Source organism: Sciurus carolinensis, chromosome 17 (genome assembly GCF_902686445.1).
Source record: "Sciurus carolinensis chromosome 17, mSciCar1.2, whole genome shotgun sequence".
NCBI lineage: Eukaryota > Metazoa > Chordata > Mammalia > Rodentia > Sciuridae > Sciurus > Sciurus carolinensis.
In genome coordinates, this window is record NC_062229.1 from 14,903,050 (window position 1) to 14,917,623 (window position 14,574).

Consider the following 14,574-nt stretch of genomic DNA (forward strand, 5'->3'; position numbering starts at 1 on the left):
ACTGCGGGTGGGGCTGGCAGGGAGGGAGTATGCTTTTGAGTTGATGCCTTTCCTCCTTCCCACCCTCTCTCTCCCTCACGTCCCTCCTTTTTTCGAGTTTTCCCTCTGCACCATTGCATTAATAGTGCTTTCTCTCCTCTCCCTCCTTATTTGGGGTCTGGCTTGCTTTTTTCCTGTTGGTTGGCTTCATGTAGGGGCCTCTGTGAGTGGTGACAGTTCTGAGCTCCTCCGGGTGGGTGGATGGTCACCCCTCTCCCTCCGTTTCCCCAGAATAACTTCATCAACCTGAGTTTTCTCCGCCTCTTCCGGGCTGCCCGGCTCATCAAACTCCTCCGTCAGGGTTACACCATCCGCATTCTTCTCTGGACCTTCGTGCAGTCCTTCAAGGTGAGCCCCTGGCCCTACCACTGGCCCAGGGCCAAGAAGAGCAGACTGCTATGCACCAGGTGCATCAAACTGGAAATGACTCTGTGCCGTAGCCTTGCTAGAATGTCATCTTCAGGCTCTTGTCCAACTTCCCATCCCTGGCGTGTCTTCAGAGCTCTGAAGACCTCATCACAGAGCCCCAGTGGCCAGCGCGGCCGCCAGACCAGTGGGGGGCTGGGACAGGGGAAGGGAGTGGTGTGGCCCAGGGGCCCAGCACCGCTCACTGCCTACCCTCCCGCCAGGCCCTGCCGTATGTCTGCCTGCTGATCGCCATGCTCTTCTTCATCTATGCCATCATCGGGATGCAGGTGAGCACCAGCCCCACCCAGCAGGGCAGCCCCCCCCAGGCAGCACTGGGTCAGTGGAACCCAAATCAGAAAGGCAGCCGCAGGGATGGAGCTGGTTCCCCTGAAGCCACGGGCTTTGGGGTGCGGGGCTGGCCCTGGTGGTCACCCTTCAATCCCACAGGTGTTTGGCAACATTGGCATCGACGTGGAGGACGAGGACAGTGACGAGGACGAGTTCCAAATCACTGAGCACAACAACTTCCGGACCTTCTTCCAGGCGCTCATGCTTCTCTTCCGGTGAGAGGGGCGTGGCCTCACCCTTGGGGCGGGCCCTCATTCTTTTCTTCCGGGGGTGGAGGGGGTGTGCCTATATCCTTCTCTTCCGGTGGGGAACATGCGCTGTCTCTTCAGTGCCCCCCTCTCCTCCTCCTCCTCCTCCTCCACCTCCTCCTCTTCCGGGGAGGTTTGGGATGGGCGCGTGGGGCGCCAGGATGGTGATAGGGCAGGTGGCGAGGGCATTCTTCAGGGATCCTCCTGTCTGCCTCCTGAAGTGGGGGTTCTTTTTTTTTTAAGTTGTCCATGAACCTTTATTTATTTGTATGTGGTGCTGAGTATTGAACGCCCTGCGTCACCCGTGCTAGGCAAGCGCTCTACCACTGAGCCACAGCCCCAGCCAAGTGGGGGATCTTGACCACCGCATCCGACACGTGAGGAGTCTGAGGCTGCCCTGGTGGAGTCTCTGGTTTTTGAGCCTGGCGGCACATTAGAGCGCCTCCATTCATTCCACGGAGGTTTATTGAGTAGCTACTGTGTGACAGGCACACTGCGGGAACTGGGCGTACCGCAGAGGCAAGGGGAAAACATTTTCTGCCCTTTGAAAATTTATTTTCCCCTGAGGAAGACACACAGTTGGTAAAATAATTATAGAATATTCTAGCTGGAGATAAAATTTTCGATCAACAGGGAATGGGAGTTAGGGGGTGGAGGCTCAGGCCGGTGATCCCAGTTACCCCGGAGGCTGAGGCAAGAGGATCCTAAGTTCAAGGCCAGCCTGGGCAATTTAGGGAGACCCTGTCTCAAAATAAAGAGGGCTGGGAATGTAAGTAGCGGAATGTAAGTACCTCAGTGGTAGAACACCCTGGTTCAATCCCCAAAACCACCAAGAAGGAAATATTGTCTGTGCCCCTTGCACAAAGCACCAAGAATAGGTGGATTCACAGAGCTGGGGACTGGAACAGTGGGTGCCAGGCTGGGAGAGAACAGGGAGTCAGTACTGAATGCCATCAGAGTCTGGGGTAAGGAAACAGTTCTGGGGTGGGCGGTGTGAACAGTCACATGATAATGGGAATGTACTTAGTGGAGCATTTCACAGTGGTTAAAATGGTCAATTTAAGTATTTTGCCACAATAAAAAAAAAAAAAAAAATTCATCTAACTCCAGAAAGGAAGGAATGGAGGATCCGTAGGTCACACCTGTCTGGAGGTGTGACAGAGGGACATAGGTAAAGGAGGGAGCTGTGCAGATGTCTGAGGAAGGGTATCCAGGCAGAGGGGTCAGCTGATGCAAAGACCCTGTGGCCGGGGAGCCTGCCTCGCCTGGCGCAGAGTGGCCCAGGGGAAATACTCAGAGAGGAGGGCGGCCTGGAGGGAAGGGAGCTTTGAAATTGGGCAGGTGCCTCAGGACCCCAGCGCTGGGTCAGCCTGTGGGGGTGGGGCACCAGCATCCACCCTCCCACCCCAGGCTGGGGATGGAGCTTCCCGCGGCTGAGCAAGCCATCCGGCCCGAGTGCTCCTAACCCAGCGTCAGCATTTTTAAAAGTCCCCGTGGGCTTCACTGGCCAGCCAAGGTCGAGACTGTCCCGCTGTGGTCTCCTAGGGAAAGGAGGTGGTGGACCAGGGGCAGATCCTGTGCATCCAGCTCCAGAGCCCAGTATTCAGCCCGCAGGCGCCCCTTCCCGAGAGGAGAGGCCTCCTGTCCGAGCCAGGTGCCCCGGCCCTGACGCCCCTCCCTGTCCCCAGGAGCGCCACCGGCGAGGCCTGGCACAACATCATGCTTTCCTGCCTCAGCGGGAAGCCCTGCGATAAGAACTCCGGCATCCTGACAGCCGACTGCGGCAACGAGTTCGCCTACTTTTACTTCGTTTCCTTCATCTTCCTCTGCTCGTTTCTGGTGAGTCTGCGGACCCGTCTCCCACTCGGGATGGGTTTCTCTAGAACACGACTGACCCGCTCCCTCCAGGGCATTCACCTGGGTGAACCCGAGTCTCCCCCTGGATCCTGCTGACCTTGGGGGCCCGATGGGTCTGCAGGGTGGGCAGCCCGACTTCAGCCAAGATGCCCACAGCGCTCGAGGACCGCGTTAGTCCGCCCTTAGTTGCTGTGACAAAACACTCAGGAAGATCAGCTGGAAGGAGGCACGATGTGTCTTTGGCTTATGGCTTCAGACACTTCGGTCCCTGGGCAGCTGGCTCCCTTGGGACAGGCCTGTGAGGAGGCGGAACATCATGGCAGCCAGGAAGAAGAGGGAGAAAGGGAAAGAGCCTGGGGGACCAAGCGTCCCTTCCAGGGCCTGCCACCAGCAGCTCCTGCCTCCAGCAAGGCCCCACTTGCTGCGGTTTCCACGAGGTCATCCATGACCCCGGCAGTGGCTCCGCCCACTGATGAGGTCGGGCCTCGTGGCCCAGGCCCTTCCCTCGGAACAGTGCTGAGCATCAGGATGAGTCTGAGGGGACATTCGAGATGCAAACGATAGCCCTGTGCCTCCCCCCAGTGGTGACAACCAAAAATGTCACCAGACATTGCCGGCATCCGGAAAGGGCCAGAATCTCCCATTGGAGACGGGATGAGTGTCGCACTTTGGTCCTGTGGGGCAGCTGAGGGGCTCCCGGGGCCTCCCACGCGGTGGTCCCCTTGGCGTTGGCCACCCCAGCCCCCGCGCCGTCTCTCCGTCTTGTCTCTCTCCTCCCGTCGGCACCCTCACGCACGCTCGCTGGTCCCGCTTGGGTCAGTGAGCGCCTCCACTGTGCTCCTGGCCTCGCTCCGTCCCTGGCCCCTGCGGGAGTTCGGGGGCCTTGTCTGCCAGCCACCCAGCTCTCCCCCTCCGCCCCCACTCCGTCCCGGGGGTCCCCACAGATGCTGAACCTCTTCGTCGCCGTCATCATGGACAACTTCGAGTACCTCACCCGAGACTCCTCCATCCTGGGCCCCCACCACCTGGACGAGTACGTGCGCGTCTGGGCGGAGTACGACCCCGCAGCTTGGTAAGGACTCGTCTGGAACCTTCCGCCTGGTGGCGCGCCTCCCGCAGCTGGGCGGTGGCCCCGGGCTCTAGCAGAGATCTCACAGAGTTGGTCCAGAGGAGAGTGAGGACCGTGACCCTGGCCCAGGGGGCTGAGTGCCCCAGGGCCTTGCCAAAGTCCCAGGTTCCTAGGAGAAGAGAGGGGGTGACAGGGTTTGGGGAGCCCGGGTTCATGACGAGGACAGCTCGGCATCTCAGGCCTCCAGCCTCCACTATGGGGGTGCGGGAGAGGCTGGCCACCCAGGCAGGTGTGGCCAGCTGCAAAGGAGCAGCACCCTGTGTGACACCCTGTGTCAGCGCCCCTGACACCAGGAGAGAGAGCCCCATCTCTGGACACCCCAGAGCCCCTCAGGCGAAGGCAGTGGTCTCAGGTCAGCTGCACCTGGTGCCTGGGCCCAAGAGCCACTCGGCACCCAGTCCCTGCAGGACACCCGGCGGCCCCCTGAGAAGGCCCAGAGCCCCCCACCCCCCCCAGGGCTGGGCTGGGGCTGAAAGAGCTTCTGGGGCGCTCGCCTTCCTGTACCCCGCCCTGGCGGGGAGGCCTGGCCTCTGCATCCCTGCAGCCCCCACAAGCCCCCAGAGGTTGAGGCTGGGCCAAGCCGGGCGCCGGCTGTGATGGGTTCCTAACTCTTCCTCTTTTGATTTTAGGTCGGCCGCTGTCCCCTCCTCTCTGTCACCAGCCCCCTCAGGGTAGCCCACATAGATTGTGGAGGAGGCAAGAAGCCCAGGGCTGGGGGGAGGCACCCCAGCCAGCACCCCGCCCCTGCCCGCCTAGGGTCTGCAGTGCCCTGGAATGTGCCAGGGACCTTTCCTGGTCCCAAGCCGCCAGCACTCCTGAGACCAGGAGGGGCCAGCCTGGCCGCGGGCTGGGGACGCCGCGGCAGCCCGGCCCGGGCCTCACTAACCCCTGTCTTCTCCTTGCAGCGGGCGGATTCACTATAAGGACATGTACAGTTTATTGCGTGTAATCTCTCCCCCTCTCGGCCTAGGCAAGAAATGTCCTCATAGGGTTGCTTGCAAGGTTTGACTTCCACTAAAACCTGCTAGCATCCGTGGAATGAGTGTGGCTTGGGGTTCCTCCGTATATATATTTCGTATATATATATACCTCTCAGAAACAGAGCCCCCTCTCGCATTGAACTAGAAACTTAGCCGACAGAATGCAGCGCGTAGAGCCGGTGAAGCATGGGACACACGTCTGTTCCCTTCAGCCATCCCTGCTTGCTCTCAGCTCAGACTGCCCACCGGGTCTCCACGGCACCCCAGATCAGCCCGCCCGGGGCACCGCACCGCCCTCCCCCTCCCGGCTCCCCTCCCCACCTCGGCCCCTCAGAGACCAGCCTCAGCCAAACCAGAGAACGTTCCCCTCTTTCCAAATGACCACAAGCCCCGCGAGGCTCAGGCGCCCGCCAGGACCCTCGGGTGCGAGCGGAGGCTGACTGCTCTCCTCCCTCTCTCTCCCTGCTTGTGAGCAGTGAAATAATCCTTTTTAATTACCTTTTCTTCCATTTTTCCCTCCTCTTTTCCATTTGTTTGAAATATCTATTTTACCGTTCTCTGCTTCTCTATTTTTTCGGCTCGTGTGGTTTTTTGGTTTTTTTTTGTTTGTTTGTTTTTGTTTTCTTTTCCTTTCCCTATTTTTTGGTTGTTTGTTCGTTGTTTGTTCCGGTTCTTTTGGGTTTTCTTCTGTTTCTCCCGCTCCCGCCCTGCCTTGGTTCTGTCCCCCCTCGTTCTCTGTTTTCGGTGCTGCCAGGGGCCGCATGCCTTACCCGGACATGTATCAGATGCTGAGACACATGTCTCCGCCCCTGGGTCTGGGGAAGAAGTGTCCGGCCAGAGTGGCCTACAAGGTAGTCTACCTTTGCCGACCACCCACGTCCACGCACTGGGATTTTTCAGTGCTGAACAGAATCGCCAGCCGAGTCTTCTTCCAGCGCTCCTCCTCCTCCTCCTCCTCCTCCTCCTCCTCCTCTTCTTTTTTCTTTTCTCCCTGAGTAACTGGCCCCTGACCATCCCTGTACTCTAAGCAGCACACTGTGTGGTTTTTCTGATGAGTGTCTACGTGTTCTGAGACTCCATTATGGCCGACATGCCGGGGGAGGGAAGGGAGTCACAGCCGCATCTCTGCCCCCCCAGAGCAGGCCCCGGCCCTCCTGTGTGTACTTGGAGCCCCCAGGCCCCGGGGACCTCCACACACTCACCTGACGCTGATCTCTGACTCAGGGCCTTGGGGATCAGATGCTCCCCAGAGCCTCCCCTCCCCAGAGATGCCTCCCCAGCCCCCAGCCCCAAAGACACCCCAACCGGCCTCTCCATTGTTCCAGAGTGGGCAGGCGGGCCGCACGCAGCTGGACCCCTGGACGGTGGCACACTGACGCAGGCCATGCACGCTGCCTTGGCGGGGCCTGGGGCGGGCAGGCGCCGCGGCCGACCGGGGGGTGCATGCTGGCTGAGGGTGCAAGGGGCCTGCCGCCAGGCGGCCGGGCCAGGCCACCCCGGCCTCCGTCCTGGAATCTCCCTTGGCACCCAAGGACAGATGCTCTGTTCCCTCCACTTGTCCTGAGAAGCTCAGGGATGACCTCTGAGGACCCCCCCTTGCCCAGAACCGTTACCCCGCCATCCCATCCCTCTCCATGTGATCCCGTGTCCCCTGCTGTCTGCGTTACTCCTGCCCCCTGCGGCTGCCCCCCCACCTCCCGCACCCACCCCTCACCTAGCCTGCCAGCCTCCCCTGGCCTCTTCCTCCGTGGAGACCAGGACAAGGCCGCCCTGCCTGTCCCTGTCTCTCAAGCTTTTCCCCCTGGGGCTGAGGACTGAACCCAGAGCCCTTGGCCTCTGAGCCGCACCCCAGCCTTTTTTACTTTGAGTCGGGGTCTCACCAACTTACCTGGGCTGGCCCTGAGTTTGCCGTCCTCCTACTTCAGCCTCTGAGTAACAGATTTTAGGTGTGCACGGCCACTGGGGCTCTGGTTTTCCTCGTGTCCCTTCTTGGAGCGTGTGTGTGCACAATAGAGGGAAGCAGAGCCCTCTGCTCCTGGTCTCCATGCAGAGCCTCTAAGGCACCTTTGTGCAAATTTGAAAGAACACTCTTTCCACAGAAAGAGTGCTGGGAGATTGTTGTGGTCCACCCTTGTGGTGAGAACACGATGCTTTTATGCTAACTGAGGGGGAACTCTCATATTAGATACGCAGATCCAAGATTTCTAAGGTGGGGATCCCTTTGTGCAGTGTACAACCTGCACAGCTGTACACAAAGCTCCACCCTGTCTTCAATCTACTACCTCCCTCCTGTCCTGCCCCAGCCCCCACTCCATTCCCACTCCCGGCTTCCTCCCCGACGCTCTTTCCCTCTGTTTCCTGTCCATGTGTATGGGAAATCCCGGGTGAACCCCAACCTTGCCCTATCCCCGGTCCACCTCAGCCTGGGCTGGTGCACGCCAGCCTGACCCCCTCCCTCACCACCGAGCACAGGACAGAGCCCCTGCCTGGGACGCAGGGAGTATCATCTTCCCTTGGCCATGGGATGCCCCGCCCTTTCCCTACGTGCACACAGAGCCCAGGCGCAACCAGGCCCCCAGATACACTTTCCACAGAGCTATGAATGAGTCTCGAGATTCCGTCTGCATGCGCCCTGTCTGTGCTGTTCTGTGTCACAGCCCCCTGCATGCTGCGAGGGGCCTGCCCCAGCGCGGGGGGCCGCTGCCTGCTGCTTCCGGAGGAATGTGGCCCGTGCCCACCGGTCTGCCCTGGTCTGGCGAGCGGGGCGGGGCGGGTGCGGCTGTGGCCGGGACCTCTGCTGCTGCTGCACGTGCGTGGGATGGGCTTGTGCTCGTTCTCGGGTTCGCGTGGGATGGAGCTGCCCAGGGGAACTCTGGGGCAGGGCGCGGAAAGGCAGCCCCGGAGGCCCGGCCTCCATTCTAGCCCATGGGACTTGACGGGGCGCAGCGGGGCAGGCGCCCTCCCTGCAGCCTGGCCTCCGAAGGCGATCAGGAAGCGGTGCTGGGAGGGTGATCAGGGTGGGGTCCCGGCCTTCAGAGTTCTCCTGGAGCTCCCTGGGGCAGTGGGTGTGGTCGCGGGGGGGGGGGGGGACCCGCGGGGACGTGAGAGTGACGGCCCTCACCCGGGGTTTTCTGTAGAGGCTCCTGCGGATGGATCTGCCCGTGGCGGATGACAACACCGTCCACTTCAACTCCACCCTCATGGCTCTGATCCGCACGGCCCTGGACATCAAGATAGCCAAGGGTAAGGGCAGAGCGGCCGCAGGCAGGACCCGGTGGGGAAACGGCGCGGGGAAGAGCTGCGCCTTGCGTGGCCTCTCTTCCTGCAAACTCCCAATGTGCGTCTCACATGCCGGACACGCCTCTAAACGGGGGCTCCCCAAGAGGGTTCTGAGGAAGGAGAGGATGCCTGGGGAGAAGGCGCCCCGCCAGAGGGGCCTGCATGCGCAAAGGCCCTGAGGTCGGGATGAGGGAGGGGAAGAAAGGGGAAACCACCGGGGGCTGCCCCGAACTGACTTGGCCTCCAAGCCAGGAGAAGCCTTGTCGCGACTGGAGCGGAGGTGGCAGCTAATCCAGCTCACCTCTGAACAGGCTCCTCTCCGAGGACCGTGGACTGGAAATAATGGCCTGCCTACGTTAGTCCAGTTTCTGTCACTATCATGAGGTAACCTGAGGCTGAGTACTTTATGAAGAAAAGCAGCTTAGTTAGCTCCCAGTTGTATATATCCAGAGTCCCAGTAGCATGGCACCAGCTCTGGCAAAGGCCAACCACTCTGCTGTTCACGCAGAGGGCAGCATGCTGGCAGCTTGTGCAAGGGGAAGGTCCTCGCTGCGGACCTTGCGAGGTGACGGCCCTTCTGACCCTGGTCCTGTATTAGCCGGCTGTGCCGTGCAGCATACCACAGAGCCAGTGGCTCGGAGCGTCCATTTATCAGCCGGCAGTTCCTGGGTAGGAAGCCCAGGCTGCAGCGGAGCCCTACACTCAGGGTCTCCCAGGGGCAGCGTCAAGGGATTGTCCTCTGAGGCCAGGGAAAGAATATACTTCTGGTCGGTCCAGGCAGATTTAGTTCCTTGGGCTACAAGGCGGAGGCCCTGGTCTCCCCGTGGGCCACCTGCTCCCTCAGGGCACTGAGCATCCCAGCCTCCTCTGAAGCAGGCCAGAAGGGCCACGGGTGGTACGGCTCAGTCCTCGGTTCTCAGCCCGTGTCTCGCCTGCCCTGTGAGCCCCCGGGGGCAGGGACAGCCCTCTCCATCCCTGCCTCTGCCCCTCCCCGGTCTCCTCCCGGAGAATCTAGAGGAAGTCATTCTCTCCTACGGTCTTTTATCCTAGATGTTATGTCCCAGCCCTGAGGCCCCCTTCTGAAGGACTCAGGCCCTCCTCCGGCTTCCCACCCAGGCCACCTGGGCAGAGCCTGCCACCTGCCTGAGCAAACGTTAGACCGTTGGCACATCATGCACCCAGCCCCACGCTGGCGAGCTTTGTGAATACTGGTCACCCCTGCAGGGCACTAACTATGGTGGACCAGAGCTCAGGATGGAGCAGTGACAGACTCCAGTCCCTGCCAGAGCACCCCTGGGGCCGCACTGTCCCCAGTGCTGGCCCACAGCATGCCCAGGACAGGAACGCCTTTGTCTTGTCTTTGGACGGGCCCTCTGGCACCTGCCTGTAACCTCAGCAGCTTGGGAGGATAAGCGTGGAGGATCAGAAGCCCAAGGCCAGCCTGGCAACTTACTGAGACCCTGTCCTGGCAAGGACTGGATGTAGCTCAGTGGTAGAGCGTCCCTGGGGTCAATCCAGGCGCCAAAAAGAAAGAGAAGGAGAGGGAGGGAGGAGGGAGCGCGCGGCTCTGAGCCCAGATGCTCCCACCCCACTCGGCCGCCCAGCCGGAGGCCCACTATCTCCCTCCCAGGGGCCGCAGGGGCCAGCCCTGGAGCCCCGCTGCCCCAGCACCCAGTCTGCAGCAGCCCTAAAGGTTCTGGACCCTCACGAGGGCTGAGGATGGTGGCTTCTGGCACACCGTCTCAGCCAGCCACTGGCAGCCATGAGCCCCGAAAAGAGCATTCATTGAGCACCCACTGTATGCCCAGCCCTGCCCTCGGCAGTTGGGATGCAACAGGGGAAGAGCCACCTCCTGTCCTCAGGACTGAAGAGAAGCAGCGAAACCTGAGGCGAGGGCGGGGTGCCACCCAAGCAGAGTCAACACCTGGGGGACAAACGCTGAGGAGAGAAAGAGCAGATGGGGCGGTTCAGAGGTGGAGCCTGAGTCCACCAGCCTGCGCGCAGCTCCACAGCACTGTGACAGTAGGGCTGCTTCCCAGCCAGGGACTCTGCCCCGCACGCGGGGCAGTGCGGAGGCAGCCTGGGTCATCGCCTGGGGCAGCCAGCAGTGCGCCCCGCACGCGCCCCGCACCTGGGGGGTGGAGGCCAGTGAGCCGCTGGGCGCCGGACCCCGCAGCCCCCGCAGCGGAGAACAGCCCCCGCCTCAGTGGGCGGTGAGGTCGGAGCCCGCTTGAGGCTGAGAGAGGCGTGGGACTAATGCACACGCTGGGCGTCTGGAGACAGAGGTCAGGGCCGCAGGGCATTGTCCTTGGCCTTAGCCTGGGCCCGCAGTGCCCCCCCTTGGCACACTGTCTTCTCTCCAGCTGCCTCTCGTTAGGGTCCCACTGACCTCACACCCTTCAAGGTCCCATCTCCAAATGTGGCCGCGGGTGCGTGAGGGCTTCACCTTATGAGCTTTGGCAGGTGGTGGGGACACAGTTCAGTGCACCACAGTGGGAAGCGTCCTTCGCTCCCAGAGGAGCTGGAAACATATTTGTGATTTGATTCTCAGTTGACAGTAATGATGACAGGTGTCCATGGGGCACGGTGCTAGAGATGCGTGCAGAGTGTCATGATCCCGCCAGGGTGATCAGCACACCCATTTCCGCCAACGTTCGCGATGGCTTTGTGTTAGGAACACTTTAGATCCTCCTAAAGTCAGGTGCAGTGGTGCCCGCCTGTACTCCCAGCTCCTCAGGAGGCTGGGGCAGGAGGATCGAAGGTTCCAGGCCAAACTCAGCAACTTGGGGAGAACAGATCTCAAAAGAAACAGCCAGGGCTGGGGGTGTAGCCAGAGGTGGAGGCCTCCTGGGCTCAGCCCCGTGCTGCAATAAAGGAAGAAAGAAGAAAAGGTTCAGGTGCGAAAGGCATCCCAGGTCATCCCCAAAAGTCTGGACCCCCAACCCGAGCCGAGGCCCACCGATCGGCCCCACCCACACACACCTTGGCCCCGAGGACCTCAGAACCCCGGCATCGCCGGACCCTGCGGCCATGAAAGAAAGGGAAGGCAGGCTCGAGGGGCGGTGTTGCATGCCTGTGGCCCCAGCTACCGGGGAGGCTGAGGCAGGAGGATCACTTAAGCCTAGGGGTTAGTTGGCAGCCTGGGCGACAGAGAGACCCTGTGTCCAAAAACAAAAAGAAATTAAAAGGTGAAAACACTGCACGCGCGCCCTCTCGCGGCGAGATAGGGAACAACCCCATTAGTTCAAAAGAAAAAGCCGAAGGCGTCGAGTGATGGGTGGGGTACTTGGTGGCGGAGGTCGGCGGGGCCTCTTCGACAGAGGATCTGAGCAGACACTGCAGGAGCAGAGGACAGGGAGGCACGCCGATTCTCTTAGGAAACGACCCTCGCATAGGAAACAGGCCGCACAGACGACCGTGGGACGGCCCGAGCAGGCCCGTGCTGGGCACGTTTAAGGAGCAGGGAGGAGGTCGGCGTGCCGCAGGGGAGTGAGGAGGAGCCGCAGGGTTTGGCAGCGCGGGCAGGGTAGTGAGAGCGCTGGGTGAGAGTTCGCTTCCCCTGAGGTGGAGCCGCGGAGGGAGGCGGCCCGACTCCGGACTCGCGGCGCCCTCTGGTGGCGGCATGCGGAGCAGAAGCGGGAGCGAAGGGAGCCCTGGTCCCCGCGGGCCTGATGGGCAGCAGTGTAACTCCCCCTGGCTACAGCGCCTTTACTCCAAATTTACCTGAGCTTTGGGCTTCGCCTGCGCATGATCACAAAGGCCCTTCTGGGCTGGGGTGCGGCTCAGTGTCAGGGCGCTAGCCTAGCCTGCAGGAGGCCCCGGATTCCACCCCAGCGTGGAAAAAAAGCACTTTGGGCTCCAGATCCAGCGGCCCAGCATCAAGGGGCCACATCCGGTGATGACCTTCTAGTTTCAGAGCCCCACAGCAGCACTGGCACCAATCTCATGGAGAGCGGCCCCCATAGCTGTGTGACTTCTGCTCTCTGTCCCTTGCCTTACGAAGCCATCAGCCAATCTCATGGGACACCCTCATGGCCTTGTTTAACCCCTGTCACCTTCAAACAGCCAGGCAGAGGAAGGACTTGCTAGCATCCCCATTTCACAGATGGGGAGACTAAGGCACCTGGCAGTACAAGACAGAGGCTGGGGGTCTAACTTGGTGGCAGAGTGCTTGCCCAGCATGCACAAGACAGGGGCTCCATCCCCAGCAGAGAGAGAGGGGCATCTAGGGACGTAAGCCAGGCAGTTGGTGAGCGGGAACTAGGATGGGGACCTCAGCTGATGAGCCCCTTGCAGCACGGGACTCTCCCTACAAAGCCATTCCACAAGGACCAGGGCACACGTGGTCATTCCATCAGTACTGCCTGGGACTGCCTCTGGGCCCAGCTCAGGGCCCTGGAGACTCCAAGGGGACCAGAGCAGCTGTGGTCACACCCTAGGGAGTTGCTGGCTTGGCAGCTGCCCCAGAAGCTGCTGGAGCCCGGGGAGGCGGTCAGCATCTGTTGTGCCCACGCTGCAGGTGGGGCCGACAAGCAGCAGATGGACGCAGAGCTCCGGAAGGAGATGATGGCCATCTGGCCAAACCTGTCCCAGAAGACGCTCGACCTGCTGGTCACACCTCACAAATGTAAGAGCCGCGCCTGCCCCAGACTGGGACCTATGGGGACAGACGGGGAGGCCAACAGGAAGCCTGGGGAGGGTGCCAGGGTGGGCTCGGCGGCCCCTGAGTTCTCTCCGTGCCCCCAGCCACGGACCTGACGGTGGGGAAGATCTACGCGGCCATGATGATCATGGAGTACTACCGGCAGAGCAAGGCCAAGAAGCTGCAGGCCATGCGCGAGGAGCAGGTACGCTGCCCGCCCAGCTGGGACACCCACGCTGGTGACCACAGGAAGCAACCAGAACTAGGGCAGGTCCCTGCCAAGCAGGGCCGTTTCTGAGATGCTGCTAGGCCATTGGGCCTCCACCAGCACAGACCTGATGCCCCCGGCGTGTGCAGGGGCTGTCCCCGGCGCTGGGAGGCGGGGCGGGGCTTGCAGACGGGAGCAGCCATTCTAGGTGGGGACGTGTCACCAGCAGCAAGTGACTGAACAGATCTGGCAGCAAATAATTAGTGCCAGGGGGCAAAGTGGACCCACTGAGGGGCAATGAGAGCAGCGTGGAGGGCGTCCAGGGACCCTGGGAGGAGGCACACACAGAAGAGACGGGAAGGAAGGATAGCCAGGAACAGCATCCCTGGCAGAGGGAACAGCCAGCGCCAAGGCTCTGAGGCTGGACTGTGCCTTCAGAGGTCAGGGAACAATGGGGATGCAAAGGTGGCAGAAGAAAGGGAGCAGGGGTGACAGGGCAGAGCCTCACAGGTCCAGGGAAACATCTGGTTTTTACTGCAAGTGAGACAGGAGCCAGGGAGGGCTCCCAACAGAGGAGGGACCAGATCTGGCTCAGGTGCTCCACACCCTCTGGGGCTCTGGGGTGGGGGGAAGGAGCCAGGGCAGGGGGAGGTGCCAGTGCCGGGCCAGCTGGGACAGGAGCGCCCCTAGCTGGGGGTGGGGGTGGAAGGGTACAGTTCCGGGTGGACTTGGAAGAATCTAGATGGATCAGACCTGAGTAGGAGTCTCAGGGTGTCAACAGGGACTTCTGGGGGACAGCGCTGTGGCCCAGTGATGGAGGGCTTGTTGAGCATGTGCCAGGCCCTGGTCCATCCCCAGTACTGCAAAAAAGAGAAGGAGACCAGAGAGGACTTCCGGAACGCTGCGGGCTGGGCTGCAAGCCCCTCCGAAAGCGGCCCCCTGTTCTGCTGGCCTGGCCGAGCCGCAGCTTCCCGCCCACCCTCTCTGTGCCCACCCGTCCCTGCCCCTGTGCGCACACGCTGCTCTCTGCCTCCCCAGAACCGGACCCCGCTCATGTTCCAGCGCATGGAGCCCCCGTCCCCGACGCAGGAGGGGGGGGCCCGGGCAGAACGCCCTCCCCTCCGCCCAGCTGGACCCTGGAGGAGGCCTGTGAGTGCTCGCCGCGGGGGGAGGTGCCGGCGCCAGGCTGGAGCCCCCGAGCGCCCCGCCCACCTGGCCTGTCCCCACGCAGGATGGCTCGCGAGAGCGGCCTCAAGGAGAGTCCGTCCTGGGTGACCCAGCGGGCCCAGGAGATGTTCCAGAAGACTGGCACCTGGAGCCCGGAACGAGGGCCCCCCACCGACATGCCCAACAGTCAGCCCAACTCTCAGGTGCCTGTGCCCCCGCCGCCTGCCGCCCGCAAGCGGCCCCCGCAGACACCACGCCCCTGGGCTCCG

The 14,574-nt window shown here is 61.7% G+C and overlaps 1 protein-coding gene across 1 annotated transcript in view; it reads left to right on the forward strand.

Annotated features, from left to right (window-relative positions):
* Cacna1a (calcium voltage-gated channel subunit alpha1 A) overlaps positions 1-14,574 on the forward strand; it is a 248,011-nt gene that overhangs the window by 228,198 nt on the left and 5,239 nt on the right. Inside the window, 12 exon segments of the mRNA XM_047531985.1 lie at positions 271-387; positions 669-734; positions 895-1,010; positions 2,732-2,882; positions 3,845-3,972; positions 5,764-5,860; positions 8,147-8,252; positions 12,808-12,915; positions 13,035-13,135; positions 14,177-14,230; positions 14,232-14,287; positions 14,370-14,508. Of these exon segments, the coding sequence (XP_047387941.1) occupies positions 271-387; positions 669-734; positions 895-1,010; positions 2,732-2,882; positions 3,845-3,972; positions 5,764-5,860; positions 8,147-8,252; positions 12,808-12,915; positions 13,035-13,135; positions 14,177-14,230; positions 14,232-14,287; positions 14,370-14,508 (1,239 nt within the window).